This window comes from Ictidomys tridecemlineatus, chromosome 5 (genome assembly GCF_052094955.1).
Source record: "Ictidomys tridecemlineatus isolate mIctTri1 chromosome 5, mIctTri1.hap1, whole genome shotgun sequence".
In the NCBI taxonomy this organism is placed as follows: domain Eukaryota; kingdom Metazoa; phylum Chordata; class Mammalia; order Rodentia; family Sciuridae; genus Ictidomys; species Ictidomys tridecemlineatus.
The window spans coordinates 4,303,740-4,330,353 of NC_135481.1; the positions used below are offsets into that span (position 1 = coordinate 4,303,740).

The following is a 26,614-nucleotide window of genomic DNA, read 5'->3' on the forward strand; positions in this document are numbered from 1 at the left end:
TAAGAACTTAGGAGAATGTTCAAAATAGAATGGAGGGACCAAGGAAAGAATCAGAAAGAACTTTGACATAGGACAAGAAAAAATTACTAAATCTAAGCAACAGAGAGAAAATAGACTGAAAAGATACCAATAAATTGAGTTTGGGGACTTGTGAGATGATCAGAAACAGCCTAACATGTGTCACTGAAATTCCAGGAGAAGAGGATGCAGCTGAAAAAGTATTCAAAGGAATAATGACTAAAAAATTCTCAAATTTGTCAAAAGGTATAAAATTTGCAAAATAAATACAAAGAATTTTTTTTAATGGCACTATCTCTAGAAAAGAAAAAACAGCATGAATGACAATTTCTCACCCAAATCATGAAGGCCAAGTACTGAAAGGAAAAGATTGTTTACTCAGTTTTCTACACCCAATGAGACTATCTTTCCAGAAAAAGAAGTCCATATATTATTTGTCAGCAATCGATGCACCTCAGAATAATGACCAAAAATACTTCTTGAAATAGAAATTAAATAATGAGCAAACAATATTTGGAACAATAAGAAGGTGGAAAAAACTAATGCAAATAGTGAAGATATGAGTAAATAAAATAGATTTTCAATGTCCTTTTGAGTTTTCTAATTTCTGTGTAATAGTTTAAGCCCAAAATCATAATGCTACCTGCTGTAGTTCTTAAATATTTCAGGGAAATGATTAAGACCATTAGAATCTTCTTCTCTTTATTCAAACTGGCAAACCTGACAATAGGTTATAAATTATGTATGTATAATATATTTAATACTTGGAGGAACCACTGAAAATTACACAAAGTGACACATTCATAAACACGGTGGGGACTGAGTATATAACTCAGTGGGCACAGAATTGTGGGTTCAGCCCAGGGCGGCAAAAAAGTAAATACACAAATAAAAAGTAGACAGATTAAGACTGAATTCTACAAATTGGTGCAGTGCCCAAGGGAGGGCAGAAAAAAAAAACAAGACAAAAAATAGTGAACAAACAGAAAACACAAAACTAAATAACTAAATGAGATTGTATGTCTGAAACATTAATAATTATCCAACATAAATCATCAGAATATACCAATTAAAAAGAAGTTGACAGTGAATAAAAGATAAAACAAGAACCAACTATGATCTGTCTATAAGAAAGTGACTTCAAGTAGGATAATATAGGTAGGTTAACACAAATCTTCATGAAAACTGTGTTTGTAATAGCCAAATCCTGGCAGGAAGATGCCTCAACAAATAATGATTAAGAAACTCTGGCACAACCCAGACATGGAGTGAACAATGCTTCCCAATAGAGAGGAACAAACTATTAGTACAGCAGCAACTTGAATGGATCTCAAGGGCATTGCCCTGAAGTGGGGGACACTAAAAATACTCTTGGTTTCTGACTTAAGTAAGATGTAAAAACCTGTACTCATCCATCCCTCTGAGGTCAAAAAGAAAGTTGCTTTGGGGTCCTGTGAGACCAGACATTCTCCAAATAATCATACATGTGTTAGAACCACCTGAGATTCCTTTTGAATGCCCTGGTGCTTTCCCATTGGAGGGAGATGAGACTACAGTGTCAACCAGCTTTCCAGAGTAACCCTGTTGGCTGGGTAGCTTAGATACCATACTAGGCAAGACTTCCCCATCCACATTTTTATTTTCTTCTCAGCATTGTATAGTTTGTGTGGGTTGCAGGGGCTGGGGGGATGGCAGAGTGGAACAGAGATGTAGCCACTCACTGCACACAGAATACTGACCAGTAGTGACAAATGATGAACAAAATTGATAACTTCGCTGAAATAGAAACTAAGATTTTGAATTTCTTTTTAGACATGACATGGTCACCCCATGTTTTAGGTTAAATTAGATATTTATTATAAGAGCTTTTCCCATAAACATATATCTGGAATTAATGTAGACTTTTCCAGTTTACACAGCATTTTTTTAAGTTTTTTTTTATTTTTTAATTTGTTCTAATTTGTTATACATGACAGTAGAATGATTTTTAAACATTGTACACAAATGGACCACAACTTCTCCTTCCTCTGGCTGAACAGGATACAGAGTCTGACCATTAGTATAATCATACATGTATATAGGGTAGAAATTTCCATCTCATTCCACTGTCCTTCCCATCCCCAGATAGCCTCCCCTCCCCTAACTCCCCTCTGCACAATCCAAAGTCCCTTCATTCACACCACACACACACACACACACACACCCTGTGCCATTATGGATCAGTATCTGCTTGTCAGAGAAAACATTCAGCCTTTGTTTTTTTGAGTTTATCTTATTTCACTAAGCATAATATTCTCCAGCTCCATCCATTTACCTGCAACTGCCATAATTTCATTCTTTTCTAAGGCTGAATAATATTCCATTTTGTATATGTATCCTATTTTCTTTATCTATTCATCTGTTGAAGGGCATCTAGGTTGGTTCCATAGTTTAACTATTGTGAATTGAGCTGCTATAAACACTGATGCCACTGTATCATTACAGCAGTATGCTGATTTTTAAATCCTCTGGGGATAAACCTAGGAGAGAGATAGCTGGGTCAAATGGTGGTTCCATTCCAAGTTTTCTGAGGAATCTCCATACCAATTTCCATAACTGTTGCACCAATTTGCAGTCCTATTCCCACAGCATTTTTAAATGAAGCGTTGCAACTTCCTCATGTAAAGGAGAGACAGGGATCCTATTCTTATTATATTGCTTTTAAAAAAAATCAAAGAAGATAATTGATACCCCATTACCAAATGCAGAGAAGGTGCAGGGCAAGGCTGAGAGCTTGGACTTCCAAGTCAATATGCTAAGTCAAACTGTTCACCCTGGCGCTTTGAGTTCATTCCACAACTTCCCCTGGCCGAAATGCCTTGAGCAGGTGCAGGGAAGAACTAAAAGAGGGTGATGTAACTGCAAGATGAGAAGTCATGTCATTCATCTGTCAAGTGTACCTAATTCTGAGTAGTACTGCAATGCAGTGTTAACATCCAGGTGCCTGTGATTCTGTGGTCCATGACGCTGACCTTCCCCATTCCATAGCTCTGGCAGGGCTGATTTCCCAGGGAGTACCTCCGGGAGGCACTGAGCCTTAATATGCCTCATGTTATAGTCTTCTTTATTTCACTCTTCATGTTCAGTGGTCTTCATCCCCTTTTTCATTTGTTTTCCTTTTGAACTATCCATTGCTAACTTAATTATTTCCACAATCTTTGATTACTCTTTTTAGTGTTGACTCCCCTATGTGAAATAGTAAAAGTCAAACCAATAGTGAGTATTAGCAATTGAATAGTCAAACCAATAGTGAGTATTATCAATTAATTGATTCACTCGAAGCAAAATGTTCACTTAAGTACCTAAAATGTGCTGGCTTCTATACTGGGTGATAGGCAAATGAAGATGAGCAAGATCCAGTTTTGCTTTTAAAGATCACACAATCTATTTGAGGAGACAGACATGTAAAGACAGATGCAATTCACTGTGATAATGCAAAAGAAAAAAGCAGTACACAGAGTACAAGGATGGCACAGATGGCAGATGCTCATATCATCAACTCTGTCTGGGATGTTGTCAAGGAAAGGCAGCTCAGAAAGAGTGGTGCTGGACTCCAGCTTGAAGAATGGTGGGAGTTTACACATTGGATAGATAGGAGGGGAGGAGAGGGAAAGAAAAGGGTTTATCTGGTGCGAGAAAAGTGAGATGTGAAATAGCACAGAACGCACAGGAAAACTGCAAATTGTATCTTCACTAAAAGTATTTAAAAGACAAAATGTCAAACAATAAGAAAATTACTAAATCAAACAATATGTCAATTCAGGTACAGAGGATTCTCAAAGTTCAATGGAGATATGCCCCCTCAAATCCCATCATTGGTTGAAAAATCATAAATCAAAAATGTCTTTAATATGCCTAACCTACTGAACTTTCTAGCTCAGCAACGGAGCTCGCTGTGAAGTGTTTAGGGGCTCCCTCTGGTGATCCTGTGGCTGATTGGCAGCTGCAGCTCACTGACACTCCTGGGCATTGAGAGAGCGAGCATATCTACTACATATTGCTACTCAGAGGGAAAAAAATCTACCTTAGAATTTAAAGTACAATTTCTACTGAATGCATGTCACTTTTATGTCATCATACAGAACAAAAATCTCAAGTTGAAGATAAGTCAGAACTTGTCCACATTTTAATGTTATTGTGAAGGTGATTGTAAGAAATGTTATTGTAACCTCCCACAAATTGTATAGATGTTAAATTAAAAAATTAAAATTACATAAGGTATGCAGTGGCCAAGAAGGATTCTTGTTAAGAGTGGGGCATCGTGAGTGATCTCTCGTTTTTGTCACATGGCATCTTCTCACCATCGGATGACTGTCTCCCCTCACACAGGCATCACCACGGTGCTCACCATGACCACGCTCAGCACCATAGCCAGGAAGTCCCTGCCACGAGTGTCCTATGTGACAGCCATGGACCTCTTTGTGACCGTGTGCTTCCTGTTCGTGTTTGCTGCTCTGATGGAATATGCCACCCTCAATTACTATTCAAGCTGTAGAAAACCAACTGTCACGAAGAAGAAAACATCGGTGAGTGGCAAAGATAGCAGAGATTTTCTGGGAGGTAGTGTAAGGATATGTTAAGATAAACATGTGCTAAAATGCTATCGTGTTCCTAAGGATCTTACAAAACATGATATAAATAGCTAACTCGATAAGACTTTAAAACACTAGACAGCAATTCTGGAGATGTGAATGTAACCCTCAACTTTTCTCCAGCTCATCACTGCAGGTGACAAGGACTGGTTTAGGCATGCCTTAAAGACTTCTCTAACTAGAGTTATATGGGGTACAGATGCCTATGGCAGTGTGCTAATTTTTTCTTTCTTTTTTTTTTTCCTTGCAGTTATTACACCCAGATTCCTCAAGATGGATTCCTGAGCGTATAAGCCTACAAACACCCTCTGTATGTATAGCTTTATAGGTGCTAATGTTTCTGAGAAATTTTATTAAACTAGCTTGCATTTGAAAGTGATGTTCCTGTTTACATATGCATGTACTGAAGACCCATGAGTGATGTACATGCTGCTACTTTTTAAATATCCAGTTTGGAACATTTGCAAAATAGAGTACAAAATTAACCATAATCCTTCTCCTCAGGGATTAGGGTATAGTATGCACATGTCCAACTTTTTTCTAAGCATTCAAATAACATATATTCATATACTTTAGATGAACTAAATAATGATCTATATATTGTTTATAACCTCTTTTGATAACTCAAAAGCATGTACTTAAATTTTAAATCACTGATATGAACTGCTACTTATATAATAAGCTTCTTTTGTGAGTGGAGTTTTTATTCCTTTAGACCATATCAATTCCCTAATTGCACTGAATGTTTTAGGCCCCTTCTACCATACATCACAGGTGGTTTTCTGTTTTTCACTGCCTTATATTTAGAGCCTTTCAGCCTTTTTTCTTATAAGGAGACTTGTTATCTGTACTTCGCAAGTGTATATCATGGTAGTTCTGACAGAAGGTTAGTGGGCAAGCCACTTTTACAGTTGTGGGAAGCCAGCAAATGCTTCCAAATAGCACCCGACTGAAACATAAGGGAGAGAGGCCGTGTGGAATAACAGACACAAGTCGGAACTAATAGCCTGAGGCCCAAGGAGCACATTCTCACACACAGCCAGGGGCTGGGAGCTAAGGGAAAAAAATATTGACATCTTTGGTGTAGAAATGATACTGCCAAAGGAAGGGGTGAAAATCCTTTAACACAGAGAAAAATAAAATTTCCACAAAACTAGAAAAAAAAATTTTAAAGAGGAAAAGTTTAATGCCCTTGAAAACAAAGAACAATTCACAGACAAAGGTGCCAGACCAAGTGAGAAGACACAATCAGAGAGATTTTTCAGACAGAGCTTATACTTTAGTCAAAGTAAAAGGACTGTTTTCAGCTATTTGATGAAAATTGTCACCACTTCAACTCCTTTTCATTACCAGTAAGAGAAAGCAGAAATGAGCAGCCTCTTGAGAGAGGGAGAAGATATTTTGGGCTCCAATCTCATGTGTGGTCTGGGGCAAGTTTGTGCTTTGATGTCCAAACCCATCCTAATGTGCTTCCCAGGTGCCTAAGAAATACCATATTCCAGGAGGTTATGAGGCTGCATTATCCAACAGGAAAAGGAGTAAGTCCAGGACCCAGTTTGGCCAATGATGACTTTGAGGAAGCATTCATTGAAATTCTACCTTGGCCATAGTTTGAAATATTTGTGACAAATGTGAAGCATGCTTGTGAAGAAGTACTTATACAATGGGAAACATAGCTGTCTAGGGCAGAGATAACAGGTATCTATTGCTTGAGGTACTTTGGGCTGTTTTTATTGCATTTCATATTGGTTGATGTATTGCTTTTGTGCCTGCAGAACTATTCTCTCCTGGATATGAGGCCACCTCCGCCTGCTATGATCACTTTAAATAATTCAGTGTATTGGCAGGAATTTGAAGATACCTGTGTCTATGAGTGTCTGGATGGCAAAGACTGTCAGAGCTTCTTCTGCTGCTATGAAGAATGTAAATCAGGATCATGGAGGAAAGGGCGGATTCACATAGACATCTCGGAGCTGGACTCGTACTCCCGGGTCTTTTTCCCCACGTCGTTCCTGCTCTTTAACCTGGTCTATTGGGTTGGATACCTGTATCTTTAAGTGCTGCCCTTAGTGATCAGTGAGGAGCACTTGGTTCACATCCTTCACCTTCCATCACCCCCAGACTAGTAGTGACCAGTTGAGAATAGCAAGGAAGGTCACTGCTCACTTTATCTTTAAGTTATGAATTACCTTTCAGCAGCACAGGAAGTATCTGGCAAATATTCCTAATATGTACACGTATACACATTAATTTAATTTTTGAGTGATATTCTTACTAATCCCTTACTGCATCTGTAGCTTGGTGATATTTATGAATGGTTTTGGATATTGGAAGCAGCTGCCTATTACCCTTGCAAAGAAATCTGTAAAACACAGAAGCAAATGTCTGAGAAGCTCTCTCGGGCTCCCACCTGTTATGTATCTTTCCTTCATAGGTCATAGCACAACAGCCCAAGTGTACTGAAGCCAAGACACATTTGTGCTGGCCTCTCCCCATGCTCACAAGGCACTCAAAGTTCAAGTGCAAACTACAGTGATTTTTGATCCCGGTTTCTTCCCTCTGCAGTCTCTTTTGCTTCATCACCACCATCATTATTAGCTAGCCTTCCCTTTTCCCAACAATCTCACCCTAGGCCTGGGAGGACTTCACAAGTCTCCATTTGAGGGGAAAAAAATCATGATTTTCAAAATTCTCATGTTGCTGAATTCAAAGATATTGATTATCTCTGGATATTAAGTTATTACTTTATTCTAAACTACTATACATCAACAGTACTTGAACTTTGGGTTCTTGGACTAGTACAACCTGAGTTCAGTGACATTTCCCCTTGAGATCTGTATTTTATTAGACCAAGGCTCAACTGCAGAGTATGTGTCTAGTTTATGTTGTTATTATGGGTTCAGTAATTGTCTTCATCTTGTGAAGAGATACCGAATGTACAAGACTTTGTCTTGAAAACATTCTAAAGTGTGAAAGAAATGTAGATAGAATTTCAAAAATTTCCTAGAAAATATTAATTTTCAAGTCAAACCAACTTTAGATGCAAAAAATGGTTAATGGCAATCATCAATTATATATTTTGGTGAGTTAATATTGTTTTATACTTTGAAATATGGATACATAGCAAAATCCCAAAGAAAAAGAATCCCAAGTCAATACTCTTTTGATATTTTTATAACACAAAAAATTTGCTTCTTGATATTAGTTCTTTGTTATAACTAGATGCCAGTATGACCTTCATATGACTCTTTTAAAGTTTCCCTCCATCAGTAGGAAAAACAAAAAAGACCTACCACTTAGTTAATAATGCTTCAGAATTCTTAAAATTTTAATACCAGAAACTTTGTGCTTCTCATCTCTCTCTCTCTCTCTCTCTCTCTCTCTCTCTCTCACACACACACACACACACACACACACACACACACACACACACAGAATTACTTTTATTGGAAACAATTTATTTTTCAATTATCCATTGTGCATATCATTATTACTCAAAAAAGTGAAACATTATGTAGATGAAATATATAAAATTCTAATTTCATACAATTTACTGAATGTATACCAGAGAAGGAGTTGAAAGTAGAAGAGACCAGAAAGACTAATATTAGATATGACTGTTTATTCTTATTAACATTAGTCCATATCAAGTGAATGCAAAGATATTAATATAGGACCACCCAGTTTTCAAGATACTCAATCCCATTGTTCTTCTTACTGTAAAGCTGTTTTTAGGTTTGATACTTGCTGTTTAAGCAACAAGTCGATTGACTTCTGTTTAGCAACTTTGAGTTAAAAAATAAGGTAATAAATACATGTGGGAAAATAGGTTGAAAACAATAGTTTAAATGAAATCTCTCCTCCATTGGAGAATTAGTATCCTAGTTCTGTCAAGAATGAAGGTCACTTTTCACCCTTGGCAGACACACTCTGGAAGTGCCCTGATAAAAGAAATTCCCTTGCACACTAAATCTTTGAGTACAGAGAGCAGGCAGCACCAACATAATTCCCAATGTTACATAATTTCTAACAACATGAAAAATTTAAACCTGTTATATTTTAAAAGAAGTTCTGGAGAGAGAGAGAGCTAAAATTTCTAGTGAAATTTTTCTTAAGAGGAAAATAAATAACCTAAAAGCAATTTTTACAACACAGGTTTGGTTCCATGTTACTATAAAAACAATTCTACAGATGTGTCTTATCTCAAAAGCACTCAATATTTGAATGTTGTTAGAAACTCTCATGACATTTTAGGTGTAGAATGTGTAGACCCGTAGCCCCAGTTTTCTGAATCCAGCCATTCTCTTCCTCTCAATCTCAGCTATCCACCTGATCACAATGCAGTAGTTCATAGCTCCATGAAGGAGAACCTTCCTCTCAAGAGAGTCTAAACAGCGTTCACCTAATAGAGCATAAAATAGATTCCTGCACAGTTAGCAATCTACAAAGTCTGACTAAAAAGAACCAAAGCATCCCCTGAGAGCATACCAATGCCCATTTCTCTGCATAATTCACATACTCCACATCAGTCTCAACTCCTGAGATGAGCCTTGTCAGTCCACAATATAGAAGAGACACGTGCACCTTGCTCAGGTGCAGAGCTCAGGGGCTTTCAGAGCATACATGTGTTTACTTTGGGGAAAAAAGTAGAGGAGGGGCAAGGTGGGGGTGGAATGAGGAGATTACAGGCATCCTCTTTAACCACTCTCCCTCACCAGGATGATTGGTTACGGAGGACGTGTGGGGCACACAGACCCAAGACTAGTTCCACAGAGCCTGCCCCTTGCCCTGCAATAGAATCGGTGGATATTTTGAGTGGAAGTTATCTGAGTGGTCTGTATTCCGAAGGTGCTAATGTGCTCCTCACTTTAGAAATACTCAAAATTTGAGGAGATGACAGTTCCATGCTTGGACAAGAATTGCAAATTTTTGACCACTGTGGATCAAACTTAAAACTGTGACTATCTCTCTCAAGCCACATTCTGGGTGAGGGGGATAAAGAAAAACCTACAAAGGCATTTTACACATTAATAAAATTAGATCAAAATGCCTCTTCAGAAATTAAAAGGTTCCAACACCACAGGCCAGAAGACTCTCCAGATACTGGACAAAGAAAGACACTGTTAATATAATTTACTGTGGACTCAGCCAATACTGCCCCCAATTTACCCAAAATATGCCTTAAAATAAAACAAAGCTCAAATAATATGCATCTTGTAAGATTTTCCATTTCCTGCAGTCAGCTATATTTCATTCCAGGTTTTATTTCTCTTTTATGCTTAGATGAAAAGAGGACTTCATTTCTTTATATGACAAACAGTTTTATCCTCAAATTTATATCAAATCAGTTCAATTAAAAAGTTTCTGTGGATTCTTCAATTGAGGAAATGCTTGCCCTGGATCACAAAGCATTTTCATATGCTACATACGGGAAATTGGGGCCAATCTGAAAGTCAGCAACCTAGCCCTTGTGATGAGGCTGTGAATGTCCATAGAGAATCTTCACACCAACTCATTTGAACAGGCAACAGCCTGCTGCAGTAAAAATTAGTTGTGAGGCAAGTTGCTTCGAAGCTCTGCAAAATGTCAGGCTCTGGAAACAATGGAGGAGGGAGACCAGTAACCCCATTTCCATTGACTACTGTTTGCCACAACTGGCAAGCAACGGGCCACTCTATCCAAAGGGCTAGAATACAACACAGACAAACCTCTACTTCCTCAGTCATTTTAATCTTGGTTGCCAAATTGAACACTTTTTGTGTTTTCCTTTGAGACTGAAAAAATAATAACTGGTCTCCAACCATTATTCTTACAACCTTATAAATTCAATGCTCTCAAGGCACCAAGCATTTCAAATCCACTCTCTGATCTTGCAAAAGTTTCTAAGCTTTTTTCAGAGAGTTTATAAGCTGTATACATATGAGATTTCACCTTCAATTTATATTAAAAATAGTGAATGACCTGAGACAAACATAATCTGATGTAAATACATACATGTTCAAATGTTAAACTCCATCTGTGTTTTCTAAACTGTCCATTTTGGGCTTCAGAACACTACCCTTTAAAAATATTATTCAGAGATGTGTGTGGAAACAAGGGGGTAAAGAACTAGATTGTGAACACATTGTAAATGTTCAATTCATAATTTTCTGCTGGTTCTCTTTCAAATTGTCTAAATTAGAAAGTGTATAATCTGTACATATTTCTTTTTCTCAGTTTGGCCTATAGGAAGCAGTTAGGTTTAAAGAGGTTAGAAGTACCTCCATATTTGTTATCTGTATAATCATACCCAAAGGACTAAAAACTAACCAACAGTTCAAGATAAATGATAAATTCCATCTCTGACTTATCTTTTAATATTAAAAAATAGATTTCTATGATTACAGGGACAAAAAAAATGTATGTCCTTAGATGGTAGGGTAACAGCTTAACCATTCTTTACTTCTGGAAAAATAAAAAGTTGTTTTGTTCTGTTTTTAATGTCTAAAACTTTTGAAGACTACAGAGTACAGCATTTCTATTTTCTGTTTCTTTAAAGTTCTTCTGATTACAAGGTAGCAATTCCAGGATAAAAGCTTTGTCTACTTTTGTCAAGGTCAAAAAGGAGACTGTTTCCATTTATTTATTATTTGTTTTTTTTTTATTTTCAGAACGTCCTCTAGTTCAACAATACCTTGATTTTCTTATGTTGTCAAAAAGATCCCTTAAACTTTTTACTGCTATGATTACATAAGATCCCAATATTAGACCAGTTGAAATAAATCAGTGCTAGTCCAATGGTCACTAATAAATTTTCCATGTTTGAGTTAATCAAATGGGTTTTTCAGATTATATTATACAGGTACATAAGCTAGAAAATAATTAGGCAGACAAATCACATATTTACACACACACACACACACACACACACACACATTTACCACATATACACACACACCACCCAGAATAAACACTATTTGAATATACTGTTCAGGTAATTGAGGCAAATCTAAATTGCTTTGCTTGATCTATTCAGATAAGCACCTACTTTTACCACTTCATTTTTCGCATTTGTAAACACAATATAAGATTTCCCCAGCCCAGTGAGCAGACTACACAATATGAGGGTAATAACAGTTCCTGCAGGGAAGGAAGATCCTCTATAACTGCTGAACAGTTTAAATTGAATAGGCTGGAAAGAACATTGATTCTCAATAATGAAGACTCCCGGATTGAGCAAGTAGCTGCTGTATTTTCTCTCTTCTATATATTCAGGATTCCTTCTTCATTTTTCCCAGCAAAGTACACTCCTCCAGTTCTGAATCCATAGTTTCAACCAACCAAGAATGGAAAATATGTTTTAAAAGTTGCACCTGTACCAATATATACAGACTTTCCTTGTCACTTCCTGAAGGATCCAATATAACAGCTACTTTCACAGCATTTACTACATTGTAGTAGGTATTATAAGTCATCTGTGGATTATTTTAAGTATATAGAAGGATGTGTGTGTAGGTTCTATGCAAACACTACACCATTTTACGTAAAAGATTTCAGCATCCTTGGATTTGTTATCTGTGGGGGTCCTGGAACCAGTCTCCTGCAGATCTCAAAGGAAGACCATAATGTTTACATTTGCTATGACAGCCTTAGACCCCAATTTCTCCTGGTTGCCCCACCTACTGAAGTCCTATCCTGGTGAGTGATGGTTATGTACATAACACATCCAATTGGATTTTTTTTGAAATATGCTTTTCTTAGATCAGGAACCTGCAGCATGTTAATTTCAGTCCCCAAGGTATTAGACTTCTCAAAATGACAATATTGCCACTAATTATTTTTCACAACATAATTAAAGTTCCCATTTTCCATGAAACATTTTTCCAATATACAGCAGTTGGTAAAGCAGACTGCAAGGTCAGCTGCAGGAAAATGACTTTTAGACACTGAGCTGTCCCTTAATGGACATTGTGATAATCAGGATGGGTGATAATACGGGAAGGGATCACTCACAGGCATGACAAGGGAAGAGGGTCCACTAGCAGCTTCATTGCACCTAAGACAGGCTGAGTTTTCAGTCTGGAAATCTGATGCCTCAGGCAGGGCAGGGCAGACAAATGTTCCCAGTTGGGGTGTAACTGCACTGGCTCACAAGAGTCTTCCAGGATGGCTGGAGTAGACCCCCACCAATTTCACATCTTGATTAATTGCTCATGTAATTAATAGGAAGATGGGGCTATGGCTGCCCAGAGTATTTTATTGGAAATCAAAGCTTGTTCCCTAATCTATAGAGATTTGTTGGGAAGGACAGTGTTTTATTTGAGTTTACAAAAGATGTACTGGGAACATATTAAGTTCTAACCCACTGTCAAATTCTGATTTTCAGGAACAAATGATGAGTGCTTTGATTTGGTTAGTGTTTATTACAAGTTTTTTTTAACCAAGTGTTATCCATGTTTATAAAAGGAAAGATTTGGGGGGTCAATTGTATCAATCAATGAAAAGACTTCTAAACTTCTAAACTTGTAAAAGACACTTTCAATCATTCTGGATCTTCACAATGGCTAATGTTGTGCTAGTGAACAATGTTTACATGTTATTATGTTTGTACAGTTACAATACACAGAACACTTTGATGGAGTGACAAGATTGCCCAATCCTGGGTCCCAATCAACCATCAGTTTACTCACCACAATCATTGGTTTCTGGTACCCTTCCTAGGGTAGCCTAGGAAGTTAGAGAAAGGTTAAAAAAGAAAAAAGAAAAATTTCATTCTTAAGTGACTTTCAATGTAATTAAAGATAAGTAATATAGTAGAAAGTGCATATACCTTGTGGACTGAGATTTTAATTTTTTAGCCAGATAGGTCAGTAGATTTTTAGATGAAATAAACTATGCTACATCACCACCACCACCACCACCACCACTGTTCCTTTCTAGCCCTTAGTGGTTGATTCAACACAAAGGTTGAATGTGTTGAATCAACCACTAAGAACCAAACTAGAACTTATATTAAGAAAAAAATGGAAAAGCTTTATTTAGACTTAAGTATTAAAGAAATCACAGTCAAAAATTTTGTTTGCCTAAAACATTTTCAGACCTGCTCTTTTCTCAGTAATCCAGATTCAAGCAGAATCTGACATCACTGAATATGAGAGCATTCCACCCAATTTTTTTTTGATACCTTCATTTTTTTAAATTTCATTTGGCTATTTCATTCCTCCTCTTAAAGAAAACATTTTAATTGACTTAGAACTCTCTCTTTTCCCTACAATGGATGCATCTTTGTAAATGGCAAACTTTGCTACTGAAAGGACATCACTAAGCTTCTTTTCATATCATTTGGGTCTGAACTTAATTCTTAGTAACTTATCTTGACATTTTTACTTTGAATAGAAATATACATGGGAAAATATATACTAGTGAAGTTTGTAGTATTTACTATTATATTATCTATGTTTAGAATAACTTTTATTAAAACTTCTAAAAGACACTTTCAATCATCCTGGATCTTCACAATGGCTAATTTTGTGCTAGTGAACAATGTTTACAAGCTAATATGTTTGTACAGTTACATGTTTTTCTTTATGAGCAGCTCCTGGACAGAGCCAAAAGTTCATTTTTCATGAGTGGAGAGTCTCTGGAAGATTCTAGGAGAGTCACAGTTTTCAGGGATTGGATCTGTATATTGTTTGGAGCAAGGGGCCATCTTGTGTTTACATGCAGTGATGTGTGTATTTGTGTCTGTATGTACAGTGGTAAAACTGGACAACTTATTAACGTGTGTATTACTCTACCCCCACCCCAAATTTAGTTGAAACAAGTAGAATGGAGCACAGTTTCCTAGTGATAGCATATTAGCTTATTAAGCCTCTGGTTAAGACCAAAAAAAAAAAAAAGGAAGGAGAGGAGACAGAGAGAGAGAAAACGACAATCTTTATATTTCCTGAAAATGTGGGATCACATTCTTTGTTTAAAAAAAAAAATCAAGCTTTTATACTTGGTCAAAAGTTGCTCTGGAATCCAAACAAGCCTGTCTCATTTTAAGAGCACTTGAGCATCACCATTTTTACTTGGATGCACATCTGGGCCACTCCTTGGTCATTTGTGCATCATGGACAGGTTTAGCTGATAAGCTAAAAGTAGTTCTCAAGATTCAGATGGCAAATAGCCATCATCACACTGTTTAGGAAGCTGTATTCACAGATGACATAGGTAGCATCAGGTCTGGCTTGAACCTTGCCATGTGTAGGAATCTGCCACAGTGCACGCGGAGGATCCTCTCTCTATGAAGCTTGTATGGACAGTGAAATCAGAACTGTCAGGGGTCTTGGGAGATGCAGCAGGCAGAAAAGGATAGCAGAGGGGCGCAGGTCTACTCTCTGTTCTATGGAATCCTTCCTGCCAGGAAAGTCTTTGTCCAGGTGAGATGAAGGTGTAGGGATTCCAGAACCTGAGAGCATTTTGGAATTGGCTCTAAGCATCCCCTAAGAAGGGAGACCTGCCCTGCCTCAGTGCGTGGGTCTGCCCCCAACCATACAAGCGAGTGGAGGCTGGATCAAGGTCCCTGCCTTCACCAAGTGGCCTCCAACAACCCCCGTTCTCCAGTTGTCCCGCGAGGGCTTGGAGGCCCTGGCTCCGGGTGGTCGGGCCGTCTCAGGCGGTTCCGAAGTCCCGCTGTCCTCCTCCCCTCTAAAGAGGACCTGAACCCCGCTATCCGTGCTACTCGTGGTGTCCTAGTGAAACGAGGGTGCAAACGCGCCCGACGTGCCTTGGCGACCTGGGCGGCACCGCGCCCTGCTTCGCGCGTCCCGTCCCCGCCGTGCCCTCCGGGCCGTGCCCTGCCTGGAGCCAGCTGGGCCTCGTGGCTGGGCTGCCCTCTGTATTTGTATTTGGATTCCTACGTTTGTACTTCTACTACAAATAAATGCACATGTTGTCAGAAATACTGAAAGTGTGTGTCTTTCTGGTTTGGGGGGATGACCAAGAGCGGTGGCTGGGGTCGAGGTCAGAGAGGTCTGCTCCGAGTCCTCCTTCCCTTGGAGGAGAGTGGCACCGAAGGCCTTGCTCACATGCTCACCTCTGAGGAGCTTGACCTAGGGATGGATTATGGGGGTTCCTCTGGCTGAAAGCTTAGACATCGCCATTTCCCAAGGGAAGCTCGTTCCTCCACTCCTGCAAAAGCCCATAAACATGACCCTCACCCCACCTATGGAAAACAGGACACCCCAGTCCAGCCAAGTCACACAGCTGGTCCCAAACTCTAAGTCTCACTTGCAATGCACAATTGAATTAAATAAGGAAGATAGGAAAGGGGGACTATGAGACATTTTTTGCCACCTCTACCTGCTTCTATCCAAGCCAAGACCTACAAAAAGCCACTTCCCAGGCATATAAGACATTGGGTTTATAGGCATCAGGATCCTAAAGGCAGCTCACTTGGAGAAGGTGCTGCAACCCCACACTAAAGGAAGGGAACACCTTCGCAGAGCAGACACAAATTGACCACCACTGACAGTAGACATTAAAGATTTTAGGTACTGAACTTTGGTCTATATAAATTGAACAAATTTTACTAAAAGAGAGCAATCCCAAGTCTCTTAGCTCACCCATTATGACTTGAGCACCAGAGTTGTGTTCCTCCCTGATGGGTGCTGCACTGTTCCTCTGGAATGGGTAGGAATGGGGGACTATGAGACATCTTTTGGCCATTCTATCTGCTTCTATTTATGCCAAGACCAAAGAAGCCACTTCCCAGGCATGCAAGACATCGGGTTTTTAAACATTAGTTATATTACTCCAAAGTATCTATTTTGGCGTTATCAGCATTATTCCTTGGATCACTTCAATCTGTGCTTGAAAAATAGTGAACATTTCACTTTCACTAATCATATCCTCTTAGTAGAATTGGCAAGTTTCCCTGGTTTGTGATCAAAGCCACAGCCCCTCCAGAAATAAATCACAATAATAGTTGGCATTTATTGAAGGCTGACTTTGCACATATGGAATTAGTCCTTAGCACCTTATGATGGAGGTACTAGTTTTGTCACCATTTAATTAATGAGAATGCTGAGACATGTTCAATAAGATAAACTTAGTAAAATACAGAAAAGAGTAATTGAATGGATGGGAATATTTCTCAATGGTACGTAGATTGCATGGCATCGGGTTCAGCTCAAAGCTGAATTTAATTCCCAGCACCCACCCACCCCCCAAAAAATGTAAATGTTAGAAATAAGACTTCAAACACTTCAAAATTCTGTTCTTGGTTGCCACATTCTGCCAGTCAGCATCTTCAAAACATTGATACTGTGGAGTGTACTGTAGTGGATTCTTTTAATATGGTGGACATTTAATTCATTTAAAAATACTTCTGTTTAGGAAAGAACTTCACTTTCAAAAGGATATCTTAAAAATGTGTTAAAATGGCACACTGAGGTCAGCTGTGTCTGGTAGGGTTCCACATAAATCAATAACAGCTACTCTAAACTATAAAAGTAATATATAGACTGTTCTCTCACTTGTGAGTTAGGAACAGGGACTTTCTCTTTCACAGAAGTGGAGTGGAAGTGACTGCAGGTCATGCCCAGAGCCAGATTGTACTGATTACTTCTGCAAGTAAGGAGAGACTTCACAAAGTGGTGAGGAGATATGTGTCTCTACTCCACATTAATTTATCTTCAATTTTCTAAAGCTTTCAAAGACTCTCTCTGGGGCAGTAACCTAGGGACAAATTTTCAAGAATGGCACCATTCCCTCATTACCTTTGACCCAAAACATCCAAACAGAGCCCAGAAAACGCATCCTGAGATCTCTTCCCTGGGGAGGCAGCAGGCATTCTTAAGAGGTTTAAGACTCATTTAGAAGCCAGGGAATATGCACGGTAACTTATTTTAAGGGTATGAAAATGAGAAAGGGTCAACTTTAAAGCTGATATGACTGTATTATTTATAATGGGGTTAACCAACACAGGGAATTTGTGTTCAAGGTTCAAAGTAATGTTTAACAGTTATTCAAATAAAATGACTATTGAAACCGGATTCTCAGTTACTTACAGCCAAAGAAATTTAGATTAGCAATTTTCTAATGCAATGTAAAGGAAAAAGTCTAAGTCTCTGGAAGATAGGGATATTGGAGGGGTTGAGCACATGCAACTAATTATCTGCCACCTGGCCACAGGACTTGGGATACCCTCCCACCTAAAGAATATGAAAAACATTAGTGATGAAGCCCCATCAACCACCAAAGCTCTGGCAGGCTTCAAATGATGGTGGGGTTTCGATAGGAATCATGTAATCCAAGATTAATGAGGCCAAGTGGCAGGGCCTAACCTTCACCAGCATTTTGGTGTTTAAATACCAATACATGATCCAATCAATAGCATATAAATATACTCAACCTCTCTATTCAGGTAAGTTGTAGTTTCCAATAATGCTGACTGTAACCCATTGAGAATCAAAGCATTAGAATAAATGAAAAGAAACTAGTGTCAGAGAACTTTGGGTATTAACAAAGGCAGATTTGTCAGAAAAAAAAAAAGAAATACCATATTCTGGACACTTAGCTTTTGTCTGACCTGTCCTTTCCACCTTCCTTAGCCATACTGTGAAAGGGTAGAATAAATCATGACTCCTGTTACCGTATGTGCCCAGTGTGGAGCAGAAAACCACTGCAGTTAAGAAAATGGCAGACATGGGCATAGGCAGGCAACCAATTAGTAAAGTAAACTAAGTGCAAGAAAAGTTTAACAACTTTATTTGAACAGGTGGCAATTCATGAATTAGGCAGCTGCCAACCAGAAGTATTCATTCAGGAGCTTCATGAAGGGATGTAAAGGGAAGCTTTGATAGGGTAAACAGGGAAATAAAACACAGAAAACATTTGATTGATTGCAGTTATAACCATGCCTTATTTGGTGTATTCTGTAGAAAGGCCCTAGCTATTTAATTATAAGTTAGAAGGCTGCTTCTGATTCATGGAACTTAAGTTCTCTGTTTCACATAAGAACTCACCCAAGTTTCTCTTATGTTCACAAATCAAGCAAGATAAGGTCACCTGAGAGCTGGCTGGCTTCATCTGTCTGGTATTCTACAGGCCCAATCTTCATTTTAATTTACATCATCACATCAGACCTAAAAAGAACTAGCCTTTGGCATTTTAAAAGCAAGAAGAAAAAGAGAACAGATCACCTGGTGACTGAAAGTGAAATTTTAAAAGAACTTAACTCCTACACATTTTTCCCCAAGGGGTCTGGGGTAATGCAATGAACCAAACAAGTGAGAAAAAAGCTGAGGGGAATAATTTTCCATAAAAGGTCTTTAAAAATGGAAAAAATTAAAAAGCAGTAAGCTCCAACATATTTTTCCTCTTTCATGACAAAGTTCTTTTTGCCTAATTCCTCATTTCTCCAACAGGGCTGTTGCTAAGCATGATACCCGGGGCTCTTGCTAAAGTTAAGTGCCTGAGTGACTTTTCTGGAAATTCTGATTTATTAAGTCTTGGGTAGGACCCAGGAATAGGCATTTATGAAACATTTGTGTAGCTAAGTTCGGAAGAGATAGGGAACATTTTTATCCCCTCCTTTCAAAATGCAAAATAGGGGCGGGGCAAGGAACAAATCCATCAATTATGTCAGTAAATATTTGAGACAGGCAAGCAATTTGAAATTAGGTTAAAGCAACTAGTCTTCTCCATGAGCAATATGGTCATGAAATTAAGCCACCTGGCCTCAAACACTGTATTTGATAAGCTAGGTTGATATAACACCTAACCTCTCAAATCTAAGCTGCTGAACATAATTTCAGTCTTCTTGCTTCACACTTCAGGGTTCATCCACAGAGAAACCAGTTCAACCCACTGTGCAGAGACTCAGGTTCTTCTCCTGTATGACTCTCCCATTTTCTCCATGCAGTCAGTGGCTGGGAATGAGAGGCCTCCAGAGGGAAGATGTTTATGGGTGAGGCTTGAAAATGACACACATTCTATTAGCCAGAACCAAGGAATATAGTCCCTTCTGGCTGACTGCAGAGGAGACTGGAAAATGTGGTCCAGCTGCATAACTAGAAAGAAGAGAGCACAGAATTTGGTGAGAGTCTCTACCACATAGATGAATAGAAATTAAAGGGTGAAGTTTTGTAATGTAAATATCTGGAATACATATAGCTAATAAGTGTGGCATGTGGTCTTACTGGACCACTGCCAGGAGCAACACCTAACATTTTTTGAAAATGCAAACTGGGGCCCATCCTAGATCTACTGAAATAAATCTGAATTTGCAGGCACATCAAAATGTGAGAGTCACTGTTCTTGCCAATTCAAAATTGTCTCCAAATAGTTGAATCTTATGATAACTTTAAAGGTCAATGGAAATAAAAAAGATTCTGATTCAATTAAAATTCGCCAGACATGTCACCTCAAATTTAACAGCAGTTGGAATAATTATCTCACATGTACCATGATGGTGCATTTCAAATTCAGATTTACAGATTCTTGTATGCTTCTAAAGTTTTAAGTCCTAATAATTATCTTTAAAATTCTGTAAGTGCATGAAGAACACACAACATCAGAATTCATAAAAACAGGCCTATTTGATCTTTGAGATTGTTTGAGGAAAAATTCAGATCAAATTCAGCCCATTAGTAACCTGTACCAGTAAGTTGAGAAGCACAGGGGATAATGGTTACATTAATTGGTGATGGGGTCAAAGTTCAGGATTACTAAAAGTTTTGAGCACCCATGAGTGCAGACATAACTTACTTCAGTTCACATGCCAAGTTCAGCCAAGCAGCATTGACAGCATCACATTATTTCTTTATGGAAAATCTCTCTCATTTGTCGAGTTGCAAGCTCCCTGGCAAAGTCACTGCCACAGTACCATTAGACACAGAAGAGAGGGTCTACACAGGCGATCTCCTGGCGGATAACAGAAGGCATTCTGGTACTTCAATTGCCCTCCCTAAATAAGATTGCTTGTTTTAATTTTAAAGTACACACCAAGCATGTTCTCTAGAAAAACAAAAATTTCACTATCTTGGATACTGCAGATCTTCCTTAAAACACAGACATTAGGAAGAAATCCAACATGGGCAGTGTGCATACAGGTGCAATAGGTTATAAGCCTGCCAGGAAAAGCTGATTGCTCTTATTACTATCATCATTTTTATTATTCTCAATGCTTCCTTTAGTACTTATCTTACCTGCAAATCACCAGGAAAGTGAACATATAAAGAGGAAAAGAAATGTAAATTCTTATTAATAATCAAACCTGCTAAGGCTAATAACATAAACCGTGACCTAGGACCAGAGTGGCCAGGGCATCAGTAAAACCAAAGGACTTAGATTTCAGGACCTCATATATTTCCAAGATCTCTATGAACTTGGGCAAAAGGGTCAGGATCTGGAACACATCTGACCTGCATTCTTATGAGCCCAAACTCATCACTGGTTCATTGGTGTCATATCAGCAACCAGAGACTCAGTGATCTCAATTCAAACCACAAGGAAGCCAGATACAAAAGCCTTGTAAGTATGGACCATTTCCTTTTAAAACATGATTCAGTTTTATCTCTTTAGAGAGGAGAGGGAGTACCAGCAGAATATATTGATGAAATTTGAGCTACACTTTGACAAATAAGGGATGAGGAATTCTCTGGTAAACAAAGACAAATAAAGATACTGAAACATATAACATTTAAGAGAAGACAAGACTCAGGAGCTGAGAAAACTGTAGTTTTCAAACTGTGGTCTATTGAGTTCTTGTGGGAGATGCACTGGGGAATTATACCAGCCAGGACTCAGCCTGAGGAGCTCTGTGAAGGTTTTACACAATAGGCTCCTTCTTGGACTGGAAAACTGAACAGAGAAAATTTGAGAACCAATGAAATCATTCAAGCCTGCTTCTCAGGTACGTGGTCCACCAATCTGATGATTGGGCAGGGAAATAACAGATACCCTGGATGTCCTTAGGACACAGCCTCTTGGGCTGAAAGCATGCAATTCATTTTGGGGGTCCTGATTTCTGCCATTGTCACTGCTATTGCTATTTAATGGGATTTGGCACCATAATTGTTTTTTTTTAAAAAAAAAATGTTTTTCCCCTTTTCTCTTCAAATCTAAAAGTTAGATGAAGTTACCCAAAAAACTAGGGGAAAAAATCTGAACACAGAATTTGCAAATGTTAAATTCACTGAAACATTCTGTGGATTGTCTTATAAAAGAAAATACACAAATGTGCACTCACACACATGTGCAGATACATGTACATACATTTCCTCCAGCCTTAGGGAAAATCTTCTTTTTCTTTGTTTTCAACTTGTGGACTCAGTGATGGAATTCAAACATCAGTGAAACCTGATAACTCTGGACACATAGCAACTATCCAAACCACTGCACTAAGAGATTTGCCCAAAACACTAGCCTGGATTCGGACATGTCCCTGGGTAAACATATCCCCATTCCCTGTCCCTTAATATGCCTACATGTGAAAACTCAGTGCTGCCATGATTTATTTGTCCCAGCTAAATGTATGTATTTTTCCCAGCCAAAGCTTGTGTTTTAGTCAGCTTTTTTTGCGACTGTGACTAAAAGATCTGACCAGAACAATCATAGAGGAGGAGACGTTTAGTTAGGGGTTCAAGGTTTCAGAGGTCTCAACCCATAGACTGCAGGCTCCATTCCTCAGGGCTCGAGAAGAGGCAGGACATCATGGTGGAAGAGTGTGGCAGAAGGAAGCAGCTCACATGATGATCAGGAAGCAGGGAGAGAGGTCTCCACTTGCCAGATACAAATATATACCCCAAAGCCACGTCCCCCATTTCCCGACTCCTCTAGCCACACCCTACCATTTCAGTTACCACTCAGTTCATCCCTATCAGGATCACTGATTGGGTTAAGACTCTCACAACCAAATCATTCTCCTCTAAACCTTCTTGCATTTTCTCACATGTCAGCTTTTGGGGGACACCTCACATGCAAACTGTTAACAACCTGTAATAGGCAGAAAGATCTCTGAACACCCTCATACCAGTCACCGTATAGAAATTTTGGGATTTTAATCCTTGCTGTGCCCCTTTGAGGATGTAAAGCTCTGCTACCCAGAACTATTTCCAGAGGGACAGGGAGCTGTGGTTTTGAAATGCAAATATCCAGAGAGATGCTCTGGCTCTGACTCTTGCCTGGTCCTGGTGAGAGGAAAAACCTGACAGAGCACAGCCCTGGCCCTGACCTGAACCATAGCAACCCCATCATAAAGATGGAGAAATCTGTTTCTCTGGATAAGCATCAGATGGAACACCCAGGTGACCTTGTCACAGGGACTAACCCCCTTAACAGCCTTTGATGCCTTTCCCTGAGCCCTTCTTAGCCTTTCAATATTATTCTGCCTTTGGTTTTGGTGAAGCTGAGTCTGTTCACAGTGGACTCTCTTCCCTATTGCCCTAGATGGTACCGAATGGAGTCTATCCTTGGGTGTAACTGCAGCCCAGCTTTGTTCATCTTTGACAAACCCAAGCTATAGAGTCATTATAAATACGACATACTTCAAGTTTTTGCTATAATCATACGGTGATGGAAATGACACCTGACAGCTGGTCTTCTGACATCATCCTTCAGGACTCACAAAGTCGAGGACCCCAGCACCAAGCCAGTGACGCTGTCCCTCATATTGGGCATGTTCCATTTACTTTCATAACTCAATGTGCAGAGACAAATTAGAAGACGGTAGATTGACAGGAGCTCCTTTAGAAAAGAGGTGTAGCCCTTGTCTGCACCCACACAGAGGGGATGGGGCATGGCCCTATACAACAGAGCTTCCAGCCCAGCCTCCAGGTCAGACAGGATGTTCCCAGAGAGATGCTGCAAGGACGTGTGGTATGAAAATTGTCAGAATCAAAAAGGAATCATTTGTATCAAATGCCAACAAAAATAAATAAATAAAGCCAGGAGGTTAAAAAAAAAGAAAATAAAGCAGGCCCTCTTGCACATAGGACTACAATAAGAACCACTACAGGCTCTCTGAAGGGCTCCTAAGCACATATGCCTGTAACAAGTACTGCCAAGCACTTTCCAAACTACAACTTGCCTCCTGAGTCACAAGGACAGCTGGCTGATGTGTGAGAACATTTGCCTGATACGTTGTCTCCATAATCAACTAACATCAACTCCTGCCTTAAGCTCCTGTAGCCAATATTCTTTGTCTCAAAACAAATTATACATATTTTTCCCTTTTGCCTTTAGAATTTCCCTTGCCTGAATCTCCTCAGATATGTCCCGGGTCCACCATCACACACATAGCATATTTCAATACTTCTTGGATACTCCCTAATAAATAACTTTAAAGAATCTTTTCCCTGTTTTTTATTTAGTTTGACCGAGCAACACAGTTGACTGGACCAGAAACCTGAGAGCAATGGTCATGTCCTCTTCATGACAAGATCCTAAGAACTGTGCCTGGCACATTGATAGTGCTGGGTCCACAGAGTGAATGAAAGCCAAAGTGCATAAGACCAGAAGAGCTGAAACTCTCCACCCAGACATCCCAATTCTTCCTAGGTAACTCTGTGTGTGTGTGTGTGTGTGTGTGTGTGTGTGTGTGTGTGTGTGTGTGTGTGCACATTTAAGGCTGGAGAGGGCAGCTGTCTTTGACAATGGGGAATGTTCTTTTCTAAAGAGGTCCACTAGATAGGCCCCAACAAGACATACACAGTAGTCATATACAGACATGATGTATTTTTTAAAGAAACTAGAGACTTTAAGAAGAGGGCTCAGGGAAAAAAATCAAATGGGCATACAACTCTGATTTTCTGAGTTTTATTTGCAGAGAGAAGAAAGGAAAAGAGGAGATTTTGTTAGTCTCTTTCGTCTCTGAGCTGACCAGTTTTTCCTGAAAATGAGGATATGAATCTTCAGTTAGCTTTCCACATCTGTTCTTGCCATTGGAAAGTCTTTCTGCAGTCACTGACCTCAGGGCAGGTGTGGCATGAAAATGAATTATGTCTTAAACACTTAAATGCTTTAGCCAGAATCAAGCAGATGCCTTACACCCGAGGGTTCTCTCTCTCAGAATGAAACTATTCCCAGAGCAACAATTGGGTGGGGGGGGGGGCGCATTTTCTGACTGATTTTTCTGTTTGGATGATAGGGGCCTGAAGATTCAGCTTAAGAGACTACACATACATGGTATTTACAGAATAGTCCAGATAAGCCTGGGACTAATGATCCCTTCTCAAGGTCTCTCATCAGGTCATCCTGAAGCCCAGGTATGGCATAGGAGTTGCCTGGAGGGCTCCAAGCAATAGTCACAGGGAGCACTTCTTTCCTGCTCTAAGCCTTGGTCTTTTTCAGAAAAGTTAGATAAAAAGAGAGGCTCACTAAATGACACAGGGCAGAAAATAACTATTATTCTTCTAAAGACATTTGTTATTGTCAAACCATTTCTGTGCCTTATGCTAGGCCTGAATGATTGCCCTACTGCAAAATACATGACATCTGCATGCAGACTTTCCCAAAATATTTCACAGAAAAGAAAGCAAATAACACTTCCGTCTGTATCAAGTATACCACATATACTACCAGTATTAATGCTAATAATAAAAAGTCGGACATTGGTAAGAAGTTTAATTTATGCTTCAAAGTGTCAAGATATTCATGTCTAACCTATGGGATGCATATTTAAGGACAATTACTATGTATGAAAATAGCAAACAAAACAAAAATTTTCACCTTCCCATATCTTATGGGGCAAATGGAAGATAAACCAGTACTCCAAACCCTTTTCTGGGATTAATTTAATTTTTGAGGTATTAATCCTTACCTCAACCCTCTAAATCAATGTCTATTGTGCTCCTAATTCCAGGGTGATACAACTGAATCATAAGGATAGACTTGCCCAAGGTCACATGGATGGAAAAGAACAGGAAAAGAGTCCTTTTTAACCAACAGAGGGTTTTATTAGCATGTGACTGATACTGCCAGCTGTGTGTGCTATTGACCAGCCCATCTTTTCATGTGAGATCTTAAATGATCATGATAAATCTAATTTAAAACTTAAACTTTTTGTATGTTAGGAATTGGGTTGTCTATAACAGAGAACTAGCTATAGTGCATAAAGCAAATCGGCATCTTATTTTTCATATACAGCAAGAAGTTGTAAGCTGGGGCCCCAGGGCTGCCACAGCTACTCCAAAATGTTTTCAAGGACCTTAGTTTACTTTCCTGTTCCATTCAGTGTCTCTCTAGGGGTGGGTTTTATGCACGTTTGGCCTCAATCTTTTTCTTTTCTCTGACATATATTATTGTACATATTTAATGGAGTTCAGTGTATATTTCCATACAGACATGCAGCACGAACTGATCAAATCCAACAAAATTCTCCACCCTCTCCCAACCCATACACCTTTTTTATCTTTAGTGTTCACTATTCTGCTTTCAAGTCACCTTTTAAAAAATTCTTTAACTTTATTTCTTTCTTTTAGATATACATGACAGTGGAGTGTATTTTGACATTATACTATAATTCATACATGGAGTATAATTATTTTTAGCCTCCACATATGAGAGAAAACCTATGATATTTGTCTATCTGAGTATGGCTTATTTCATTTAACATAATGTCCTATATAGTTCCATCCATCCAATAGACATGGGTGTTATATTCTCAGTCACTATACTTTCACATTCCAGGGAAAAGAAAAGAAAGTGAACAAACAACAACTCTTGCCAAATGAATCGGTACCTTGAAAAAAGTTTTATCAGTAGTCTGATTAGTAATACATGCTTTCCTCTCATCAGGCACAATTGGGCACATTATCACTCAAAACAAAATTGGAAGTTGTGTCAGGCAGAAAACAAAGAGCAAGTGGGGGTTAGCAAAGCTCTCCTACCTTGAACCTCAGAATGGTCCTGGATATTTTTGGTCCCTTGTATTTTTTAATAAAGTTTAGTCATTTCCCAGAAAAATAAAAATGCAGGGATTCTTCTTATGTTTTCAT

The 26,614-nt window shown here is 38.9% G+C and overlaps 1 protein-coding gene across 1 annotated transcript in view; it reads left to right on the forward strand.

Annotated features, from left to right (window-relative positions):
• Window positions 1-15,574, forward strand: part of Gabrg3 (gamma-aminobutyric acid type A receptor subunit gamma3) — a 581,387-nt gene extending 565,813 nt beyond the window's left edge. Inside the window, exons 8-10 of the mRNA XM_021728962.3 lie at window positions 4,387-4,583; window positions 4,900-4,959; window positions 6,425-15,574. Coding sequence (XP_021584637.2) covers window positions 4,387-4,583; window positions 4,900-4,959; window positions 6,425-6,706 — 539 coding nt within the window. The 3' untranslated portion in view covers window positions 6,707-15,574. The remainder of the gene's footprint in view (window positions 1-4,386; window positions 4,584-4,899; window positions 4,960-6,424) is intronic.
• Window positions 15,575-26,614: the final 11,040 nt, after the last annotated feature.